The sequence below is a fragment of the Microcaecilia unicolor genome, chromosome 8, assembly GCF_901765095.1.
Source record: "Microcaecilia unicolor chromosome 8, aMicUni1.1, whole genome shotgun sequence".
Lineage (NCBI taxonomy): Eukaryota > Metazoa > Chordata > Amphibia > Gymnophiona > Siphonopidae > Microcaecilia > Microcaecilia unicolor.
The window spans coordinates 223,430,809-223,454,766 of NC_044038.1; the positions used below are offsets into that span (position 1 = coordinate 223,430,809).

At 43.5% G+C, this 23,958-nt stretch overlaps 2 protein-coding genes across 6 annotated transcripts in view; one reads left to right on the forward strand and one right to left on the reverse strand.

Annotated features, from left to right (window-relative positions):
* Positions 1-6,521, reverse strand: part of TOMM34 (translocase of outer mitochondrial membrane 34) — a 50,184-nt gene extending 43,663 nt beyond the window's left edge. For 3 of the 4 annotated variants that reach the window (XR_003943021.1, XM_030211044.1, XM_030211048.1), the window contains exon 1: positions 6,431-6,515. The gene's annotated coding sequence lies outside the window, so the exon portion shown is untranslated. Of the gene's footprint in view, positions 1-6,430 lie in introns of all 4 variants that reach the window. The other variant, XM_030211045.1, reaches the window with a different exon arrangement.
* Positions 6,522-6,773: 252 nt separating this feature from the next.
* The window catches only part of STK4 (serine/threonine kinase 4), a 144,067-nt gene continuing 126,882 nt past the window's right edge, over positions 6,774-23,958 (forward strand). The window contains exon 1 of one of the 2 annotated variants that reach the window (XM_030212491.1): positions 6,774-6,852. In XM_030212491.1, the coding sequence (XP_030068351.1) occupies positions 6,818-6,852 (35 nt within the window). In that variant the 5' untranslated portion in view covers positions 6,774-6,817. Of the gene's footprint in view, positions 6,853-7,632; positions 7,703-23,958 lie in introns of those variants that run through there. The other variant, XM_030212492.1, reaches the window with a different exon arrangement.

Sequence of the window (23,958 nt, forward strand, 5' to 3'; positions counted from 1 at the left end):
AAGGGCGATCCTATGTGCCTTTAAAGTGAAGCTGCTATAGCCTCCAACACCCCTGCTAACAACTGGCAAAAGCACAGGAGCAACCTCCAGGCAGAATTTAGATGGAGCTCGAAGAAGCTGCAGCCACTCTGCTAAGGGAGATAGAGAATACTGAAGAGAGGCAGTGGAGCAAGCTGGTATGAGGCACTGAAAAAAGTGTGCTCTCTATCTCCCTCTGCTGGTTGATGGACACAACCCATCTGTAATGGCTGCATCTGCTTGATGACAAGGAAATAGTCATTTCTTATATACTGCTTACCCAGAAACAATAGAATCTAACTCACATCACTAAGACAGCATAACTACAATCTAAACCACAATTAAATATCTTTTCAGCTCAATCAGAACCTGCATATACCAAGATATCACATGCTCCATCACCCCAACCTTCCTAACTCAACCATCTGTGCAAGAGCATGCATGCAGCTTGCATCATGTAAGTTTGTCCACTGGTGAATGCCATCTTTACCTTCTTGAGGGGCTCTGAACACCACCTCTCTAACCTCTCCCATCCACACTGGTCACAGAAATAGACAGGTCTCCAGCATGCTGAGCCAACAGCACTTTTTTTTTAAAGATAAATATACACTGAATCATCTGTAAATATCCACTCAAGCGTATGCTTTGTAGCGCTATATAAATGCTAAATAGTAGTAGTAGTAGGTTAAATAATGAAAAAGAACCAATAGCAAGTATTACAAAAACAAATATTAAGGAACACAAATTTAAAAAAAAAAACTGGGCTTTTTTTTTTTACAAAGCTGCGCCAGCGATTCCTGTGCAGTAAATGAGAGGATGCCCATTCAATTACCTTTGGGCTTCCTCTCATCTACCGTGTGGGAATCGCTAGTGCACCTTTGTAAAAGAGGCCCATTATGGCCTGGAAAAAGCAAAAAAAGACTTTGTCAAACAGGACAAGTCACTACAATACCTCAGTAACTGTCTCCACCCTACCCACAGATATACAAACACCAATACACATGGTATTCACCTCTGCTAGCCCTCACACCTAGGTATAGATACATATGCCTGAGGCAGGTACAAGCCTAGATGACAACATTTCTACCGTCTTACCTCTCAGGGGAACCATTTTCAAGCTTAAAATGTGTTGGTGCTTAGTGAAAACCAGGAAAACTAGATGGAACACCTTTCCTCTTCTATTACTACTGGAAAGCAACTTAGATATTTTTAAACATTACCGTATTTTTCGGACTATAAGACGCACTTTTTCCCCCCAAAATTTGGGAGGAAAATGGGGGGGGTGCGTCTTATAGTCCGAAGGTAGAGATTTCCCTCCCTCCCTCCGAGTTCGGGATATATCGCCCTCCCTCCCTCCGAGTTCGGGATGGCCCTGTCACCACTTCTCCCTACTCACGCGATCTTCCCTGGTGGTCTAGTGACGTCGGGGCAGGAAAGAGCCCCCTCTTTCCTGCCCAGCGTGCTGCTCTCCATCCTCCTGTATGCAGCCTGACGGTCTCGGCGAGATACAAAATGGCCGCCGAGACTTCAATTCTCGGCGGCCATTTTGAATCTCGCCGAGACCGACAGGCAGCATACAGGAGGACGGAGAGCAGCACGCTGGGCAGGAAAGAGGGGTCTCTTTCCCGCCCCGACGTCACTAGACCACCAGGGAAGATCACGTGACGTGAGTAGGGAGAAGTGGTGACAGGGCCGGGGGGAGGGCGATCCCGAACTCGGAGGGAGGGATTCGGACAAGACGCACCGGAGCACCTAAGTTTTAGAGGAGAGAAAAAGGAAAATTTTTTTTTCCTATTTCCCTCCTCTAAAACCTAGGTGCGTCTTATAGTCCGAAAAAATACGGTATATTATGTATCCTATAGAATAGCCCATTTTAAAAGTCCAGTACCATTTTTCCTTATTGTGGTTTATAGCACTCACATTTTAAAAGCTGTTCTTTACATTCCACACTTTTTTCCTTCATCTGCAACTTTACACTCCTCTCTCACATTTTATACATGCTTGAAAACACTTTGTGTCAGATTTTATTTAAATCACAAAAAAAAATACATCCATGGATCTCTATAATTGCACAGAAATTAGTATTCAGACACCATCTTACAGCAGCTTAAGAAACTGCCCCCACAGCTCAACATTAGTAAGAGTGATTCACTCACAGTAAACCTCCCCTACTTCTACAATCCTGAGCTGTCAGGGCGCAAATCCTATGAAGGGTAAAATAGAACACTGAAAGCAAATATTTTCTGTTGGGAGCTCATTCCTATTCCTCAACAACCAGTAGCACTACTGATAGGAAATCAGAACAAGACAAAGCCCGCAAAGGAAATAAGATTGGGTGAGGCATCCCAAGATGTTTTTTTTTAATTATAACGTATTTTAAATTGTTCAGAAGTTATCAATAGAAATCAAGCAAAATAAAACATGGAAAAGAAAATAAGATGATACCTTTTTTATTGGACATAACTTAATACATTTCTTGATTAGCTTTCGAAGGTTGCCCTTCTTGGTCAGATCGGAAATAAGCAAATGTGCTAGCTGACAGTGTATATAAGTGAAAACATTCAAGCATTACTATGGGATGGGAGTGGGTAGGAGGTATGCATGGGGACATCAAAGCATATCATTGATATTCTAACAGGATGGGTGTGGATAGGTGAGGGGTGGGGTGATCAACAGAGAAATACAGCTTTATGGTTTATAATGGGCTAGGAACCCCAGATCCTTGTTAAGTCCTTTCTGGGGTTCCTAGCCCATTATAAACCATAAAGCTGTATTTCTCTGTTGATCACCCCACCCCTCACCTATCCACACCCATCCTGTTTTCACTTATATACACTGTCAGCTAGCACATTTGCTTATTTCCGATCTGACGAAGAAGGGCAACCTTCGAAAGCTAATCAAGAAATGTATTAAGTTATGTCCAATAAAAAAAGGTATCATCTTATTTTCTTTTCCATGTTTTATTTTGTTTGATTTCTATTGATAACCTTAAGAGTGGACTAACACGGCTACCACACCTCTCTACTTCAGAAGTTATGAAAGTTCTATAATTTTTTATCAGTTTTACCAAAAAACAAAAGCTCAGCTCAAACACAAAAAATGTGGAAACAAACCCTAACCTTGGACAATAGGTAAGCTAAACACTTTTCATATACTTTTTAAATAATATTTTTCTTCTTTTACTTTTAAACATTTACTCAAAGAGAGGCGCATTACAGGTTAATGCTGTGGAAACTGGGCAATATTTGTCCCACACAGTAAATGATCAACATGAAAACAACTCCTTCCGACTTAGACCAATCATCAGCAAAAACTTCCCAAAATTTTTTTAGCTTCTTAATTTGCAGCAAACATATAATAATCACTTTTCTAGTGTATGATCGCACAGCAAAAAAGGGCACTTAACTGTGCTCCAACTTCATCCTGATCAAGAGCCTCAAGCTGGTCAGATTTTCTGGATAGCCACTCCTGAATATTCATTGTGGATATTCTGAATACCTGACCTGCCCAGGGCTATCAAGGACCGGAACTGCCTACTCCTATGCTAGTTGATGCTACCACTGCAGTGAATTTTTGAAACAATGTGGAGTAGCAGTTACAGTGAGCAGGGAAACAAATTGAGAAGTTGGGCAGAGAGCAAAGCTGGGGAGGGGAATTATTGTAGGGTTGCATAGGAGAGTTTATATATGCGTAAGTGGCCAAAAACAACTGAGGAAACTTGATGTACAACGGTGTCCTTTCCCACCATTTTGTTTTTATGGTCCTCAAATAAGGAGCGTTATATTTATTATTATTATTTATTACATTTGTACCCCACATTTTCCCACCTATTTGCAGGCTCAATGTGGCTTACAGAGTGTTACTGTGACATAGTCATGAGAGGATCCTGGATACATTCGGTGGTAAGATGAAGATATTTGAAGATAGAGAAGGGGTGTTAAATAGGGTGATGTAGGAGATGTATTTAGCTGTTTGGGTGGGTTGTGTGGTGATTTGTGTCTTTAAGGGTTCTTTTTGTAGGCTCTATTGAAGAGATATGTCTTCAAAGATTTGCAAAAGTTGCTTAAATTGTCCATGGTTTTTAAGGCTAGGGGTAACGCATTCCATAGCTGTGTACTTCTGTAAGAGAAGGTGGTGGCGTATGCCTGCTTATATTTAATTCCTTTACAACTGGGGAAGTTCAGATTGAGGAATTTGCGGGCTGATCTCTTGGCGTTTCTGGGCGGTAGATCCACTAGGTTAAACATGTGAAGTGGGGCATGTGCGTGAATGATCTTGTGTACGATCGTGCAGATCTTGAATTCGATGCGTTCCTTGAGTGGTAGCCAGTGAAGTTTCTCTCTTAAGGGTTTCGCGCTTTCGTATTTGGACTTACCAAATATGAGTCTGGCTGCGGTATTTTGGGCTGTTTGGAGTTTCTTGATAGTTTGTTCTTTGCAGCCAGCGTATAGAATGTTACAGTAGTCCAGGTGACTTATTACCATAGATTGTACCAGGGTACGGAAAATGTTTCTTGGGAAGAAAGGCTTAACTCTTTTGAGTTTCCACATCGAGTAGAACATCTTTTTTGTCGTGTTCTTCACGTGGGTATCGAGAGTGAGGTTTCGGTCGATGGTAACTCCCAGAATCTTCAGGTTTTCTGAAATAGGAAGGGTGCAATATGGTGTGGTTATAGTGGAGTATTTGATTGTGTTGTACTGAGAAGTAAGTACTAGGCATTGAGTTTTTTCTGTGTTGAGTTTTAACTGGAATGAATCTGCCTAGGTGTGCATGGTTCTGAAGCTTTGGTTGATCTCATTGGTGATTTCGTTTAGATTATGTTTGAACGGAATGTAGATCGTGACATCGTCTGCATATATGTAAGGGTTAAGGTTTTGGTTGGCTAATAGTTTGGCTAGTGGTATCATCATTAGGTTGAAGATGGTTGGTGAGAGGGGGGATCCTTGAGGAACTCCGCATTCCGGTGTCCATGGAGGTGATCTTTCGGCATCTGTTATTACTTGGTAGGATCTGGTGGTGAGGAATCCCTCGAACCATTTGAGAACTGGGCCTCCGACTCTGAAATATTCTAGTATATGAACTAATATTCCATGATCAACCATGTCGAAGGCGCTTGACATGTCAAATTGTAGTACGAGTATGTTCTTGCCAGTTGCGATTGTTTTCTTGAATGAGTTCATTGCTGCCACTAGTAAAGTTTCGGTGCTGTGATTTGAAATGCCAATATCAAAGAACAATTCAGAATTCTCAGGGTTGGGATGAGGGCCAGTTTAAGCTGAACACAATGTACTGGAAGTTATACATTTTTTGAAGGCTTTCATAAAGTGTTCTGGAAAAAGATGCAGAGAAATGGATATCCTATCCTGAGCTGGTCTGCCAAGTTTCTTCTTTGTTTTTCCCACAGCCTCTATGTACTTTAGTTTATGTATTTACCTAACAAAGTTATCCTCATGACTGTCAAAGAGGATACTCTGATCCTTTTGAAACCACTTACGATGTAACTATCATTCTAAGACATTAAGTCTATTTTGATAAATGTTTTTCATGTAAAGCACAAGAAGAAGAAACTAACGCACTATGCACCTCGCTTAGGGGCCCTTTTACAAAGGAACGCTGAAACACGGCCTGCGGTAGCGTAGATGTGTGTTTTGGGCGCGCGCAGAATCATTTTTCAGCGCGCCTGTAAAAAAAATGCCTTTTATTTTTGCCGAACATGGACGTGTGGCAAAATGAAAATTGCCGCGCGTCCATTTTGGGACCCAGACCTTACCGCCTGCCATTGACCTAGTGGTAAAATCTCATACAGTAACCGGGATGACCTACGTGCACCAAATGACACTTGGCGTGCGTCCAATACACGTACCCAAAAATAATTTTCGGACGTGTGTGCGGTAAATCCATTTTGGCGCGCGCACACGCTTACACGGCTCAGTAAACGGGCCCCTTGGCTGTTTCAAGCTTGATCAAATTTGAGCAATACTATTTGAGCAGGGACTGTCTCTTTGTATCAGGTGTTCAGCGCTGCGTGCGTTTGGTAGCGCTATACAAATGCTAATAATAACAAACCGGGCCAGATTTCGTTAGGATTCTGCGTGTCCTTGAGGAGCAGCATCTTCCCATCCCTGTGAGGTGGGAGAACGTCAACAGCACAAGGACTCTCGTAGGGCCATTTGAACCCTGGCTCTCGGCCTCCCGGTTCTAAGCAACGGACGACATCCAAGCCTGGGACGGGCAATTACCCCGCCTAAGGGTAAAATGAGTCATGCATTATGGTACAAGTAAAGAGATTTACATATTACACATACAAGTACTTTCTCCCTCCCGCCGTCTTATAAAAAAAAACAAAAGCAACACACAACGAGGAAATTAAGCATTTTTTTCCAAGTTACGCCACTGTTCTTCTCTCCAATACCTCACAAGCAAACTTGCAGCATTCCCGAGGTACCAGCTCCTCCACCGCCGCCCTCCGGCTACCGGTCTCTCTCGTCACAAGATGGCGGCCGCTAGGAGCCACGTGACTCATCAAAGGGCTTAGCCCGCGAGCTGGCCCCGCCCCTTTCTTCCCCGCTTTCGCCCCGCCCCTGGCCATGGCCGACTTCCGCATCTCTCGGGGCGTTCTTCCTGTTTCCGGTTTAGTTGGTGGCCGTGGGTGTCGCAGGGAGAAGGAGGGGAGGGCAGACCGGGGGTGCGGATGGCCGGCTGAGGAAAGGGGGAGCAGGAGGAGGTGCCCCTGACGTTGGGATAGCAGAGCTGCCCTCGGGCTCGTGAGCCCCCCACCCCCCCCCCCCCCGACCTGGCAATGGAGCCGGTGCAAATGCGGAATCACCCGCGCCGGTGAGTAGCGCTCCCGTGTCTTCTTTTTCTTTTTTTAAATTCTTCTCTCTGAACTGCCTTTTGCTCGGTTTGGAGCTCAGTGGCACAGTTTCCCCTGTCCTTGTTCCTTCTCACCCAGTACTTCCCTCGCCCTTAATTGTCTTGTCTGTCTGTATTATTTTAGATTGTAAGCTCTAGGGAGCAGGGACTGTCTCTCTGTGTCAGGTGTTCAGCGCTGCGTGCGCTATACAAATACTAGTTTCTGCTGCCTGAAGTCGAAGGGAGGTGGTATTAAAGGTTAACGTTGCCCGTCTTTGCCTTTTTTCATTCCGGAAAGCGCGGCCCCAACCCGTAATAATAAGAAATCCTCAATTATATACTTCAGGGCCGATAGTGCTATCAGCAGTGTGAATGCTGGGTGCAAACTTTTGCAGTCCAAGTTGCTGAAATACGGAACTGGTCTGAGAGTCCTGGGAGCAGACTAGTGTGTATTATTGTTGCTCTTATCATTGTCGTGTTCATCATAACCATCTGCGTCCATTCTCTCTTTTTGGAAGCTACTTCCTATTAGCTGTTCAGAGTAGCGGAAAGAGAGTCCAAAGAGCTTAAAGTTTGTTTCATTGTTAGTGGAAGGAGATGGTATAACAAGTGCCAGAGAGAATTTACATAAACAGAGCCGCTGGAGCGAAGTTGCAGTGGAAGCTTTTTGCAGAAGTCTCTCTGCAAAGTGACGTTTGCACTTGCAAGTGAAAGGAGGGCTAGTGGGCTGTAATAGAGCCGCTAGCTTTGAGCGAAGAGATCGTCGTCCTAATTCTCATATGACTTTGACCGATTCTTGATGAGAATTGTGTACAGCGCTGATGGAGGGTTGGTAAGTAAGAGTTTGCACTGAATAAAGGTGACAGGAAGGTGCAGTGTTCACTGATTTGATCCTTTTTAACGTTTTTATGACAGCGATGTTGTAGAAGGGTGAGGAAGAATGGCTTTATCTTTTATTTATTTATTTGTTGTATTTGTATCCCACATTTTCCCACCTATTTGCAGACTCAATGTGGCTTACAATATTACTTCCTGGCAGGTGCCATTCAAGAGTAGATAAACAATTGGTTACATACAAAAAAAAAGTGTAACATAGTGGATATAATCAATTCAGTATATCAGAAAACAGTCAGATTATCAAGTAAGTAGTGATGCATTGGAATTCCTATTGTTGATTATTATGGTAACCCTTGTTAAAAAGAAAAGTCTTTACTAAGACCTGCCACAGACTGAAGGATTAAATGGTACAAGAAGTGTTCTAAGAAAGCCTGAGTAGTGGTGGACTAATTAGCAGATACCTTGCAATATTTAAAATAATGTAGTTATATGTTTTGGGTACCGAAATCCAAGGCACATTGTAAGTTACCCATACCATATAAATGTATTTAAGAACAGGACAGCCTTAAGTGTGATGATTCAAGGTAGTAAAACAGTCTAGGTGTCAGTGGCCAAAGCTGAAGGATGCTGGGGTGCTTGGAGAGTAGCCTAACTACAAGAGAAGAGGAAGTGATGGTGGTGTGTGTTAACAAAGGGGGAAAAGCTCACATTTTAAGAAACATGGTTTACTGGATGTATTGTACTTGTGATGTGATTGACATTTTGCACTGAAGAGGTGACAACCATTAAGAGAAATCAAAAACCATAACAGCTTCATAAAAGGTAACTTTGAACAAGCCACTTCACTCCACCCTCTATCTCCTCAGGTACCTGCTTAAATTATAAAGCCCTCTAAGGACAGATGCATTCCTTCAGTACCTTAATATAGCTTACCTTGAGCTTTTACTGAAAAGATAGTTAAACCCCCAAAAAGCAGTAAATAAGGGTTTTTGTTTGTTAAATGTTTTGCATGTTAGACGGCCTGGTGTCCAAAGATAACCATTGGACAGTTGTGTTTAAATAGGGACTTTTTCAGTTTTTATGGTGGTGTATTTTCCTGGAAATTTATCAGTGTTCAGAAGAAAAACGTGCAATTTAATCAGTGGAAAATGACTCTCTTTTGTTAAACATTTGCCATTACCACGGTTACTTGACCATTATGAGTCTCAAAGAAATCTAAGTTATCAGTTGACAGTATGCAAGTAGAAAATATTGTAATTTGTGTTTTAATCATCTGGGTATTTGCTAGATTGAGCACTGAAGGAGTGGAATACAGCTTTAAGAACACAGCTGGACACATCAACAAGAAAAGCAGTGTCAGGTTCGTAGGAGTAGTGGCATAGCCTAATGGGTAATGCAGTGATCTGAGAACCTGGGGTTCCATTCCCACTGCAGCTCCTTGTGACCCTGGGAAAGTCAGTTAACCTTCCATTGACCTAGGTACAAAAACCTAGATTATGAGCCCACTAGGGACAGAACAGCTACCTGCATGTGGCTTTGTTTGTACCACAGAAAGGCAGTATATGAAATCCAAGATCCTTTTACCCTTCAGATAATGATAAAATTTGCTTTCTTAAATTCGGAATATTTTATAATAAGATCAAGATGACCTTGAGCATTTTCAGGACATTAAGGGCTAGATTCTATATATGGTACCTGAAAATATTTACACTCAGACGTATTCTGTAAACTGCCTTGATTTGGGTGCAGTTTATAGAATACGCCTAGTGGCCATGCTGTGCCTAACTCTAGGTACATCTATTTATGCCAGGTTAGGCGTGGAGCAGATGTATTCTATAACTGTGTGCATAGATTTTCAGAATGCCCATGGCTTACCCATGGCCATGCACCGTTTTTGGGAGCATGCATTAGAGAAGACGGAGTCTGACGTCGCAGCACGTTGTACATGCAGGACGTCAATGTGCTATGACGTCAGACTCCGTCCGAAACTGGAAGGGATGCAGGCTGCAGCTTTCAACAGCACGAGGAAGAAGAACTTAAGACCTTGGCTGGGCTGGCGGGGGTTGGGGTCACCCGCCAGCTGAAGTAATATTTTTAAAGGCACCGGCAAGAGGAAGCGGACCTCGGCAGGGGTAGGTGACAGCGGTAGGCGGGGGAGGGTTGACGGCGGTGGGGGGGGGCGCCGGCGGCAGCCGGGGGGGGGGGCTATAATGTGCCCTCTCACTCTAGCCCCTGCCCCCCCTACCGCCGAACCTCAGATACACCCCTGGTTCAAAGAAAAATGTTGCCATGTCCTATGTAAGTTTATAAACGTCTTGAGAATTAGAGTAGAAAATGGAGAATGTATCCATTAGTATTGGAGTTTCCTGTACCATAGCTTCTCGTCAAATGTATGTGTGTATATACGTGTATATGTGTATATATATATATATATATATATATATGTGTGTGTGTATGGAGGAGTAGCCTAGTGGTTAGTGCAGTGGACTTTGATCCTGGGGAACTGAGTTTCATTCCCACTGCAGCTCCTTGTAACTCTGGGCAAGTCACTTAACCCTCCATTGCCCCTGGAATGTAGTTGCAAAAACCTCAGAAAGGCAGTATATCAAGTCCCATTTCCCTATATGTGTATATGTAAATATATGTGTATATGTATATAGGGTTGAAATGCACATATCCAGGTTTGATTTCCCCCTCCCTCCTTCCCCCTCCCAGTGCTTTGAAGCCTGTTGTCATTTCCCCTTAAATGTGTCAGAGTTCATTTTGTGCAAGGGAAGGAGATGAGGGTGCTCATTTTCAAAGCACAAAATAACTTAAAGTTACTCAGTAACTCTTTATGCTGTTCATTGAGTTCTAGTGTGGTTGCATGACTACAAGAAAAACAATTCTAATTGTACTCCATTTTCGTCAAAATGCACGCTACTGCACATCTGTGACCCTCGTTTATCTACAGTGCCTGAAGTCTTCAGTGTGTTCGTGTCAGTTTAGTTTATCTTTTGATGTTTGGCAGCTTAACATGACTTTCTCTTTATCAGGCACAACACCCGCAATCCTAGGTACTGCTGGTTTTGTGTTTTTCTTGATGTTCATTATCTGCCTGTCAGAGGCAGTGGCATCTGGTGGACATGAGACACAATTTCCTCCGAGTTTTCGGCAAAATCTTTGAATACAGTCATTATTCTGCTATCATTACGGCACAGGCGTTCCTTGGGTAGGGAATATTTTCAAGGTATCTGAGTAACTAAAGAGTTCCAGTTGTCAGAATGTTATCGGAGGTTTGCAGCTACTAGTACTAATGTCTTCTCAGTGATAGTGGTGGGTTTTAAAATTATTTGTATTTCCTGTGTTCTTTTTTTCTTTTCTTCTTTGTAGGTTATTTAAACTGCATACTGCTGTTGATAAGTAGGGTGTGTGTGTATAATACACACATATATATGTATATATTGGCCAAATGTGAGTTCATGAGAGCATTATTTAAAGCCCTTTTTGAGGGTTAAAGTGCATCAGTTCCTTTGATTCTAAAAGGGACATGTGACTTTTAGGTGCATAACTGTTTTTCCCTCATGAGTGCTTATTTGTTAATCTATATATTTTTTGTTTTGTTTATTCTACTTGCACATTTTTTAAATTTAATGCGTTTAACAAAACATTACAAGTATCTACTTGATAAGAAAAGCATCATGAGGCAATGTTACATAATTATAAGGCAAAATTAAAATAAAAAAGGAAAAATATTAGTGCTATGTCAGTCCACAACAAAGAGGAGAAATCCAAAAAAGGAAAAAAAAAGTCCCTAAAACAAGGGTAAATAAACATTTTAAGGCCCATGTTATATAGAATGTAGAAATCAAACTTGATATGTCCGGGGGGGGGGGGGGGGGGGGTGTTCAAGTCTTGTAATATTTTAGAAATGGATATCTAAAATACAACAGGAGTACACGTATAAATCCGGACTTGTGAAATAAGGAGCTGTTTTACAAGGTACATATGGAAAAGATGAACGGTGGAACCTCAGTAACTTACACGTCGTGTATGTTATTATTATTAATTACATTTGTACCCCGCGCTTTCCCACACATGGCAGGCTCAATGTGGCTTACATAGTAACATTAAAAAGAAATACAAGTCGTAAGGAAAAATATCCAATTAGTAACAAACGTTAATATTAATAGGGTAGAGGATAGGTAAATTGAGCAGAGGAGGAATTAAGTATAATAATAAATATTTGGTCATTTTACAAACCTATACGTGTGAATGCTGCTAATCTTTTTTATATAGAGGGGGGAATAAAGGGAGATTACAAGAGATATCTTCAAAGTGCTGGCCTACATAAGCCTTTTTGAAACACTAGGCTGTGTGAATGAGCAGCTGTAAACCCAAGCATTGAAATAAAGGGCCATGCGCATCCATCTCCTTCCTGAAATGGGGAATACATATGTAGATTTTGGTTCTTCTTAAGTCCTGCCCTAACTGTGCCCTATTGCAGTAAACACATAGCGAAGATTTCCATGTCTGAGTAGCAGCATTTTGAAATGGGTACTTATTTGTATATATACCATGTATATTTTTTATTTTTTTTATTTATTGCATTTGTATCCCACATTATCCCACCTCTTTGCAGGCTCAATGTGGCTTACAATACATCATGGGTACTGGAAATAGGAGTGCACATACATTAGGTTTACAGAAGATTTGTGTTACATGGTGGTGAATTATATAATGGTGTTAAAGCAAAAGACATTATAAGACAGTGTTAGAAGTTCAGAGGATTATACATTTGCATGTTGATCTTTGTGATATATCTTGTCGAAGAGATAGGTTTTTAATAGTTTTCGGAAATTTGGTCAGTTCATAGATCGTTTTCAAGTTGCGTGGTATCGCATTCCAGAGCTGCGTACTCGTAAAGGAAAAGGTAAACGCATGCATTGATTTGTATTTCAAACCCTTGCATTTTGGAGGATGAAGAATATTCCACTTTTTGCACACACAAATTGCAAAATAATGGTTCTAAAATAAGATTTTTATATAGTTTGCCATAATTCAGCTAGTGCTATTGTGGGAGATGAGAAATTCTAACATATTTAGTGATTTTTGGCAGTAAATACATAATTTGTGTGGTCAGTGGTTGCATGCCTTTGCCTAAGATGATCACTGTAACCTAGCAGTGTGTGAAAATGTTAGAGAAGTGAGTTTAAGTTCTTCATTTTAGTTCAAGAAGAAGTACTTAATTTCTGCTTGTACTTAATTTTTTTTTCTGCATCCAGTTTTACAAGTCTTTATGTAAAATATACATTCAAAATGCTGTTTGTGAATTGCAGGACTGTGGAGTCGGTACGCCAAACCTACAGCTCCGACTCCTCTAGTTTTCTACTGTCCAACTCCAACTATGTTTAATAAATCTAAAAAAAATTGATATTTTTTTGTGTTCAAAATTAGAGGCCTTGTTTACTAAGAATTAGTGCACGCTAACGCTACAGTCATCCATATATTCCTGTGAGTGTCTCTAGCGTTGGTGCATGCAAATTTTTAGCGCACGCTAAATACGCTGTCGTGCCTATAGTGCAGCTTAGTAAACAGGGCCCTAGGACTGAGACCACAAAATATTATAATTTTTTTTTTTTTTTTTTTTTTTTTAAGCTGACTTGGTCTGTTTTTACTGGCTCTGACTCCTCTCAAAATTGCTTCTGACTCCACAGCACTGGTGAATTTGTATTGCAATTAATTTTTTGTTATTTTTAACATTTTGTATTTCTTTTTTCTTTCTGTTCTGGCCTTTTAGGGTCCTTTTTTCTAAGCTGCTAACACACGCTTAATGCAGCAAAAGAAAGCCTAACGCACGGTTCCAACTTAATTTGGATGTGTCTACATTAACTGTACACTAATTTTTTTTTGTCTCTCTTTTTGAGGGGTTGTGTCAGGGCAGAGTGGGCATTCCTACACTAACCAGTTAGCGCATCTACATTATCGTACGCTAGCAGGTTGGTGTACGGTTAATGACAATAAGGGCTTCCGCTCCTTAATTGTGGTGGTAGTAGGTGCTCCTTTGGCAATTTTTTTAAATGGCCGTGCACTAATGGTAATTTGACTGAATGCATGTTGACGCTCATTAAACTGTGCTTGACTATTTTCATTAATTGTATTCTTCTTCTGCTTCTCAATACCTGAAAAACTATTGCTATGAGTTTTTGCCTCTCTGTGGCAGGTCTCTTTACAAATTCTCTTTTAACCTTCCTTATCAGTGCTTTGCATCTAACTTGCCAGCGCTTATGCTGCTTCCTGTTTTCTTCATTCAGATCCTTTTTCCATTTTTTTTTTTTTTGAAAGATCTTCTTTTAACTCTGATGGCCTCTTTTATTTCACCTTTTAACCATGCTGACTGCTCTTTCCATTCTTTTTTTTAATACGTGGAATACATCTGGTTTGGGTTTCCAAGATGGTATTTTTAAACATCCATACTTGATTTAAAGTGCTAACCTTTGCACTGCTCATTGTCCTCATTTTTTTCTTAGTTGCCCTTTCGAAAGTTAAATGCTGCCACAGTAGATTTTCTTAAGTGTCTTCACTCGAGTTATTAACACAAATTTGATCATGTTATGATCACTATTGCCCAGTGGACCCCCCACACCGTTACCTATCTCACCCAGTCCTGTATTCCATTGAAGACTAGATTTAAAATAGCTCCCCCTTTTGTCAGTTCCTGAACCAGTCACTCCATGAAGCAGTCAGTTCATTTATTTTATTTATTGCATTTGTATCACACATTTTCCCACCTCTTTGCAGGCTCAATGTGGCTTACAATACATCTTGTGTAGTGGGAATATGCTAAAAAATAAGACATTTAGTGTTACAGAAGGATATTGGGCAACATGATAATGATAAAACATAAAAATAATATAAAAATCAGATATTATGAAACAGTTCTAATTTGTGTAGGAGTTGTGTATATTCACATTGGTTGGTCTTTGAGGTGTGCCTTGTTAAAGAGATGGGTCTGCAGAAGTTCGTTAGTTCGTGGATCGCTTTTAAGTTGCGCGGCAGTGCGTTCCACAGCTGTGTGCTCAGGTAGTTAAAGTTTGACGCGTGCATTACTTTGTACTTTAGACCTTTGCAGTTAGGGAAGTGTAGATCAAGGAATGTGCGGGATGATCTTCTGGCATTCCTGGGTGGTAAGGCTATCAGGTCTGACATGTAGGCTGGTGCATCTCCGTGAATGATTTTGTAAACTAGGGAGCATATTTTGAACGTGATGCGTTCTTTAAGTGGGAGCCAGTGTAGTTTTTTCTCATAGGGGCTTAGCACTTTCAGATTTTGTTTTGCCGAATATGAGTCTAGCTGCAGTGTTCTTTATTTTGTCCAGGAATTTGAATACTGAGGCAGTCCACATCTTTGTGAATTTAGTCAATCCTTCTTTTTTAAGGTAGCTGTAGCAGAGAGTTTGTAGTTTGTTTTGGTAATTGAAATCGCCCATTATTATACTTTGACAATTTTGGTAGCTTTCCTCATTTATGTTAAGTCTCTTCTGGCATGGCATGTAGTAGTATAGCCTTTCCAGTATTCTCTTTCCCTTCAGATATGGGATTTCTATCCATAGGGATTCCTTGCTGTCTGTTTTCTGCTGAATTTTTATTTTGTTAGACTCAATTTCCTCTTTAACATATACTGTTCCCCTCCCCAATTGATCCATCCGGTCATTGTGATATAATTTGTACCATATTAACATAGTGTCCCATTGGTTGTTGTCATCCTTCTACCAGGTCTCTTGAGATGCCTCTTCGTTTAGTACTGTACTAGCCGTTGAGCCCGTTAAAACGGGCTGGTATTGGGGTTTTCGGAGGTCGACGCTGCCCCCCCCCCCCACTGCGTGGTCGCCACCGCTCCCCCCCCCCCCGCGAGGTCGCCGCTACCGCCGCCAGCCCTCCACCCGGCCCAGGCCCTCTCTCCGCTACTGAACTTACATCCATTCGCCAGAACGCAGCAGGGCAGATCAGCTGAGCTGCCGTCGGCCTTCCTTCTCTGCCTGTGTCCCACCCTCGTGTGACGTAACGTCAGCGAGGGCGGGGCAGAGGCAGGGAAGGAAGGCGGACGGCAGCTCAGCTGATGTGCGTGCTGCGTTCCAGCGAATGGATGTAAGTAATCAGTAGCGGAGAGAGGGCCTGGGCCAGGTGGAGGGCTGGCGGCGGCGACACCAGGTGAGGGGAGCGGTAGCGACCTCGGCAGTTTTGCGCAGTTTCCCTCTCTGTCCCACCCCCGTCATCACGTATTGACGCGGGGGCGGGACAGAGAGGGAAGTCTCTACTGCGCATTTGCGAGTGAGTCGGTCACTCGCCGTTTATATGTTTGATACTCTTAACTTTCCCAGCTTTTATTTTTTAGGCTTCTGTTTTGTAGGCAGACATTACAAATTGTGCTTTATGTTTGTATCTACAAGCTGCTTAGCAGTTGACAGGGATAACTTGCAGTCTTGACTCTGCTTTCCCCTTAAAGGCTTCTAATTTTATTTTGCCTTTATAGCAACCTCTCTGTCTGGATGCCTTAAGTTCCCTGTTTTGATAGTACCTCATTCTGAGCCAAGCATGACTCCCTGCTTTCCCCATGTTCCATTTTAAGAGCTGCTTTATCTCCTTTTCAGATGTTAATTCAATTTAGGCCTTAGCCCCTGTTTAGGGTTCAGTGCGGTTTACAACATTAGAGGAACAACTGTCACAGTTTTTAAGTAGAAGTGAGACATTAGGAGAATATGTTCTTATTGATATTATAAAGCGTTATACACTAACTAACTAACTAACATTTCTAAAGCGCTACTAGGGTTACGCAGCGCTATACAATTTAAACATAGAAGGACAGTCCCTGCTCAAGGAGCTTACAATCTAAAAGACAAGAGAACAATCTAAAGACAAGTGTACAATCTAGAGGACGAGTGAACAGTTAATCTGATAGGGTGGATAGATTGGGGCATTCTATATTTCTCGAACGGTTAGGCGCCGAAGGCAGCATTGAAGAGGTGATACAGTGTGGTTATAGTCTGCATTAGGTTTGATATTGCTAACTTCCATAAGAACATCGACATACGTGAGTATTATGTAGAAGTCTTTTGAAAGAAGAAAGTTTTTAGCTTCTTTCGGAGCTAGCCAAAGGGAGCGAGTTCCATAATGCGGTCCCTGCCACCAGGAGGAGCGAGTTCCATAATGAGGTCCCTGCCACCAAGAAGAGCAAGTTAAAGATCATCTGAGATCGTATTCCCTTGTGAAACTGTGGGGCTAGGATCAGTTGTTCTTTTAGTCTGCTGGAGTGAACAATGCAAATGCATGAGATGTTAATCAGAAGTAGCACCTTGAAGAATCTGAAAGACTAGGCAGGCAACCTTAAACTTGGTTCTTTAAGTTTTTGGCAGCCAGTGTAGTTTTGTGAAGCAAGGTGAAATACTGGTGTATCTGTTCAGTTTAAAAATTAGTCTTGCCGCTGTGTTCTGTAAGATTTGTAGTTTTTTTTTGTTGTTGTGTGTTTGCTCCTGATACCAAGAAATAGGGCATTGACGTAGTCTAGGTGTGGTAGGATAAGCATTTGTACCAGTACTGCGAAGGCATTTTGATCAAAGAATGGCCTGATAAGACTGAGTCGTGGATGTGCTATAGACGTAATCTACTTAGATTTCAGTAAGGCTTTTGATACGGTTCCCCACAGGAGGCTCTTAAATAAACTGGATGGGCTGAAGATAGGACCCAAAGTGGTGAACTGGATTAGGAACTGGTTGACGGACAGGCGCCAGAGGGTGGTGGTGGTGAATGGAGTTCGCTCGGAGGAGGGAAAGGTGAGTAGTGGAGTGCCTCAAGGATCGGTGCTGGGGCCGATTCTGTTCAATATATGTGTAAGTGACATTGCCGAAGGGTTAGAAGGTAAAGTTTGCCTATTTGCGGATGATGATAAGATTTGTAATACAGTGGACACCCCGGAGGGAATGGAAAACATGAAAAAGGATCTGAAAAAGCTAGAAGAATGGTCTAAGGTTTGGCAATTAAAATTCAATGCAAAGAAATTCAAAGTGATGCACTTAGGGAGTAGAAATCCAAGAGAGGCGTATGTGTTAGGTGGTGAGAGTCTGCTAGGTACGGATGGGGAGAGGGATCGTGGGGTGATAGTATCTGAGGATCTGAAGGCGATGAAACAGTGTGACAAGGCAGTGGCCGTAGCTAGAAGGTTACTAGGCTGTATAGAGAGAGGTGTGACCAGCAGAAGAAAAGAGGTGTTACCGCGATGGTCTTGCAAAAGTTCATTTGAGAATGGAGTGGATATAGCACCATTCACAGAAGAGTGTCTATGAACAACTTGAAAAGCTAAAGGTGGACAAAGCCATGGGACCGGATGGGATCCACCCCAGGATATTGAGGGAGCTCAGAGAGGTTCTGGCGGGTCCTCTTAAAGATTTGTTTAATAAATCCTTAGAAATGGGAGAGGTTCTGAGGGATTGGAGAACGGCGGAAGTGGTCCCTCTTCACAAAAGTGGTGATAGGGAAGAAACTGGAAACTACAGGCCGGTAAGCCTCACTTCTATTATTAGAAAAGTAATGGAAGCGATGCTGAAGGAAAGGATAGTGAATTTCCTGGAAGAAAATGAGCTGCAAGATCCAAGACAACATGGTTTTACCAAAGGGAAATCGTGCCAAACGAATCTCATTGAATTCTTTGATTGGGTGACAGGAGAATTGAACTGTGGACGTGCTATAGACGTAATCTACTTAGATTTCAGTACGGCTTTTGACACGGTTCCCCACAGGAGGCTCTTAAATAAACTGGATGGGCTGAAGATGGGACCCAAAGTGGTGAACTGGATTAGGAACTGGTTGACGGACAGGCGCCAGAGGGTGGTGGTGAATGGAGTTTGCTCGGAGGAGGGAAAGGTGAGTAGTGGAGTGCCTCAGGGATCGGTGCTGGGGCCGATTCTGTTCAATATATTTGTGAGTGACATTGCCGAAGGGTTAGAAGGTAAAGTTTGCCTATTTGCGGATGATACTAAGATTTGTAACACAGTGGACACCCCGGAGGGAGTGGAAAACATGAAAAAGCTAGAAGAATGGTCTAAGGTTTGGCAATTAAAATTCAAAGCGAAGAAATGCAAAGTGATGCACTTAGGGAGTAGAAATCCACGGGAGGCGTATGTGTTAGGCGGGGAGAGTCTGCTAGGTACGGACGGGGAGAGGGATCTTGGGGTGATAGTATCTGAGGATCTGAAGGCGATGAAACAGTGTGACAAGGCAGTGGCCGTAGCTAGAAGGTTGCTAGGCTGTATAGGGAGAGGCGTGACCAGCAGAAGAAAAGAGGTGTTGATGCCCCTGTACAAGTCGTTGGTGAGGCCCCACCTGGAGTATTGTGTTCAGTTTTGAAGGCCGTATCTTGCTAAGGATGTAAAAAGAATTGAAGCAGTGCAAAGAAAAGCTACGAGGATGGTATGGGATTTACGTTACAAGACGTATGAGGAGAGACTTGCTGACCTGGACATGTATACCCTGGAGGAAAGGAGAAACAGGGGTGATATGATACAGACGTTCAAATATTTGAAAGGTATTAATCCGCAAACGAACCTTTTCCGGAGATGGGAAGGCGGTAGAACGAGAGGGCATGAAATGAGATTGAAGGGGGGCAGACTTAAGAAAAATGTCAGGAAGTATTTTTTCTCAGAGAGGGTGGTGGATGCTTGGAATGCCCTCCCGCGGGAGGTGGTGGAGAGGAAAACGGTAACGGAATTCAAACATGCGTGGGATAAACATAAAGGAATCCTGTTCAGAAGGAAGGGATCCTCGGGAGCTTAGCCTTGAATGGGTGGCAGAGACGGTTGGGAGGCGGGACTAGTGCTGGGCAGACTTATACGGTCTGTGCCAGGGCTGGTGGTTGGGAGGCGGGGATAGTGCTGGGTAGACTTATACGGTCTGTGCCAGAGCCGGTGGTGGGAGGCGGGGGATAGTACTGGGCGGACTTATATGGTCTGTGCCCTGAAAAAGACAGGTACAAATCAAGGTAAGGTATACACAAAAAACTAGCACATATGAGTTTATCTTGTTGGGCAGACTGGATGGACCGTGCAGGTCTTTTTCTGCCGTCATCTACTATGTTACTATGATGCCCCTGTACAAGTCGTTGGTGAGGCCCCACCTGGAGTATTGTGTTCAGTTTTGGAGGCCGTATCTTGCTAAGGATGTAAAAAGAATTGAAGCGGTGCAAAGAAAAGCTACGAGGATGGTACGGAGAGGGTGGTGGATGCTTGGAATGCCCTCCCGCGGGAGTTGGTGGAGATGAAAACAGTAATGGAATTCAAACATGCGTGGGATAAACATAAAGGAATCTTGTGCAGAAGGAAGGGATCCTCAGGAGCTTAGCCTAGAATGGGTGGCAGAGCTGGTGGTTGGGGGCTAGTGCTGGGCAGACTTTTATACGGTCTGTGCCGGAGCTGGTGGTTGGGAAGCGGGACTAGTGCTGGGCAGACTTATAGGGTCTGTGCCAGAGCTGGTGTTGGGAGGCGGGGATGGTGCTGGGCAGACTTATACGGTCTGTGCCCTGAAGAGGACAGTACAAATAAAAAAGTAGCACATATGAATTTATCTTCTTGGGCAGACTGGATGGACCGTGCAGGTCTTTTTCTGCCGTCATCTACTATGTTACTATGTTATTTTAAACATTGTTTTCGTCCATAGTTGAGTCAAGGTAGAGTCAAGGATGACTCCAAGTACTGTAGCCTCTGATTCGATTAATGGTAGCAGCCTGTTCCATCCCAGTTAAGTTGGAGCCTGTCTTTCTCCATGGACAAGCAGGATGAGTCAGCCACACACTGGTGACATCATCCGACAAGCCGGAAACGGATTCTGCTCTCCCAGAGCTCAAAGGAACCTTTTGAGCAGGTCTCTCTGAGCATGTGCAGTGTGCACTATATATGTCCCTGCTTGAACGTCTTGCCTCAGTTTACCTTATCCGCTCTGCAAAAGATATCCAGCTTTTAAAAAAATGCCCAGGCTGCAAGAAGAAAATGAGCACAACAGACGCACACGAGTTATGCGTCCGTTGTTTAGGTACAGCCCACCTCATGGCTGCATGCCCCCTGTGTTTCCAGATGTCCCCAACGGCTTGCCAGCACAGACTCCATGCTCTAAAGGACTTCCTGATTGAACAAATCAAGCAGCTTCCACAGAAACAAAAGAAGAAAGGTAAAAGGTCCCTGGTTCTCTCCACAGACCAAGAGCACCCTTCCACCTCGCTAGACAGCGCCATGCTTCCCGCCTCCACTCCTAGCGGGACTGCCTTGCCGCCCTCCCCAACTCCCACTGGGACGGAGCCCAGCACATCGGCAGTACAGAAAAAGCAAACAGCTTCCTCCTTGCTCCCTGCAGCCTACAGCAAGATCGCCGCCTTCCCAGCACCTGAGCCTGCCTCCGACGTCAGAACCAGCCCCCACAACTGCTTCCTGCACAGCACCAGAGCTCCTTACCTCTGTCAGGGCTGCCTTTCCTCCCCCAATGTTTCCCCAGAATATTACCCAGTTCCTAACAAATTTTGAATCCCTCATCCTTGCATTATTGTCTCAACCACATATTGAGACTGCTGAGCTCTGCCTACCTCTTGGGTTCTGCGCATGGAAAAGGGAGCATTTCTGAGAACGATCTGGATTTCAACTTTATACCTAAGAGCTTAAATTTGGCTTCCAGATCCTCCCTCCTATATTTTCCTATGTTGGTGCCCACATGTACCAAGACAGCTGGCTACTCCTCAGCACAGTCTAAAATCTTATCTAGGTGACACGTGAAGTCTGCTATCTTTTTGCATTGTGCAGGCAAGTGACCAAGCGATCCTCATGCTCATCAACCAGCTTGCTATCTACAACTATATGCCTAATGATCAAATCACCAACATAAATAGCTATCCTAACCCTTCCCTCCTGGACAGAAGCCCTTGGAGACACATCATCAGTACAAGAGGATATTGTATCCCCTGGAAGTCAGGTCCTGGCCACAGGATCACATCTTGCTTCACCTAAAACGAGAGTGCCCACCTTCAAGCCAGCACAGAGGGTCTCCTCTTCTGTGTCTGTCTCAGCTCCTGTAGCTTCAAGAAATTGCACTTACTCTCCGAGTGCTAGGAGGTGTTGGCACCAAGTGCACACATATAACCTCTCACCAACTGGGAGATACTCAGACGTGAGTAGAGGAGTGCCCTAGTGGTTGGAGCACCGGTCTTGCAATCCAGAGGTGGCTGGTTCAAATCCCACTGCTGCTCCTTGTGATCTTGGGCAAGTCACTTAACTCTCCATTGCCTCAGGTACAAACTTAGATTGTGAGCCTTCCTGGGACAGAGAAATATCCAGAGTACCTGAATGTAACTCACCTTGAGCTACTACTGAAAAAGGTGCGAGCAAAATCTAAATAAATAAATGTGACACTCAGTGCAAACGACTAACATAGTAGATGACGGCAGAGAAAGACCTGTACTGTCCATCCAGTCTTCCCAACAAGATAAACTCGTGCTACTCTGTGTATACCAGACCTTGATTTGCATCTGCCATTTTCAGGACCCAAACCGTAGAAGTCTGCCCAGCACTAGCTCTGCCACCCAATCTCCGCTAAGCTTCTGAGGATCCATTCCTTCTGAACAGGATTCCTTTATGTTTATCCCACACATTTTTGAATTCCGTTACTGTTTTCATCTCCACCACCTCCCGTGGGAGGGCATTCCAAGTATCCACCACTCTCTCCGTGAAAAAATACTTCCTGACATTTTTCGAGTCTGCCCCCCTTCAATCTCATTTCATGTCCTCTCGTTCTACCGCCTTTGCATCTACGGAAAAGGTTCATTTGTGGATTAATACCTTTCAAATATTTGAACGTCCGTATCATATCACCCCTGCTTCTCCTTTCCTCCAGGGTATACATGTCCAGGTCAGCAAGTCTGTCCTCATACGTCTTGTGACGCTAATTCCATACCATTCTCATAGCTTTTCCTTGCACTGCTTCAATTCTTTTTACATCCTTAGCAAGATACGGCCTCCAAAACTGAACACAGTACGCCAGGTGGGGCCTCACCAACAACAGGGGCATTAAAACCTCTTTTCTTCAGCTGGTCACACCTCTCTCTATACAGCCTAGCTACGGCCACCGCCTTGTCACACTGTTTCGTCGCCTTCAGATCCTCAGATACTATGACCCCAAGATCCCTCTCCCCGTCCGTACATATCAGACTCTCACCGCCTAACACATATGTCTCCCGTGGATTTCTACTCTGTAAGTGCATCACTTTGCATTTCTTCACATTGAATTTTAATTGCCAAACCTTAGACCATTCTTCTAGCTTCCGCAGATCCTTTTTCATGTTTTCCACTCCCTCCCGGGTGTCCACTCTGTTACAAATCTAGATAACACCCCTCTCCTGCTAGACCGCTGACTGTATCGTAGTATTGGCAACTTGTTTAATTATTTAAAACTTGTTAAGTTAGTAGGTATACTAGACTAATTCAAAGATTATATGGTATATTTTAATGCTTTTATTTAGTTTTTGCTACTCAACGAAGTGGGAATTAAATTGATTAGGGAAAATCAGTGGCATAGCCATGGTGGGGGCCTCTCCACAGTCGCAGTACTGATTGCAATGGCTGGAAAGGATTCCCAGGCCCCGCTAGCGAAAGAGGTGCTCTGCCGAAGCTTCCCCCTCCCCCACCCCATTCTTTGTAAGCAGAGGGGATGTTGGTTGTGCGCTTCCGGCCTCTGATGCCAGTACCTACCCACCCCTCCACGCATGCTTAGTTTATGCGTGTAAATTGAGCATGTGCAGGGAAGTGTCGGCATCAGCAACTGAAAGCATGCTGACAACTTCCCAGCTGCTCACACAACACAAACGGGGGAACTTTTTCACTGGCAGGCCTTGAACATCAGTGGTAGCATGGAAATGTGTAGGTCTCTCCAGTCCACCCCTGCACCCCCCCCCCCCCCCCCCAGAAGAGGACCTCTGGCTATGCCGCTGTCATTACTTTCTGTAATGACAAACTTCTCTCTTGTTCTCTTAATTTATGGTCAGTTATTACAGTTAAGGGATGTGCACAGCTATCTTCTGGCTATCTTTTAATGCTGTAGACAAGGGGTGGGCAGCCTGCAGTCCGTGGACCAAATGTGACCCACCATTGGCTCCCTATCCGTTTTCGCATCCTGTTCAAACTTCTTCTACTAACCTATAAATGTACTCACTCTGCTGCTCCCCAGTATCTTTCCACACTCGTCCTTC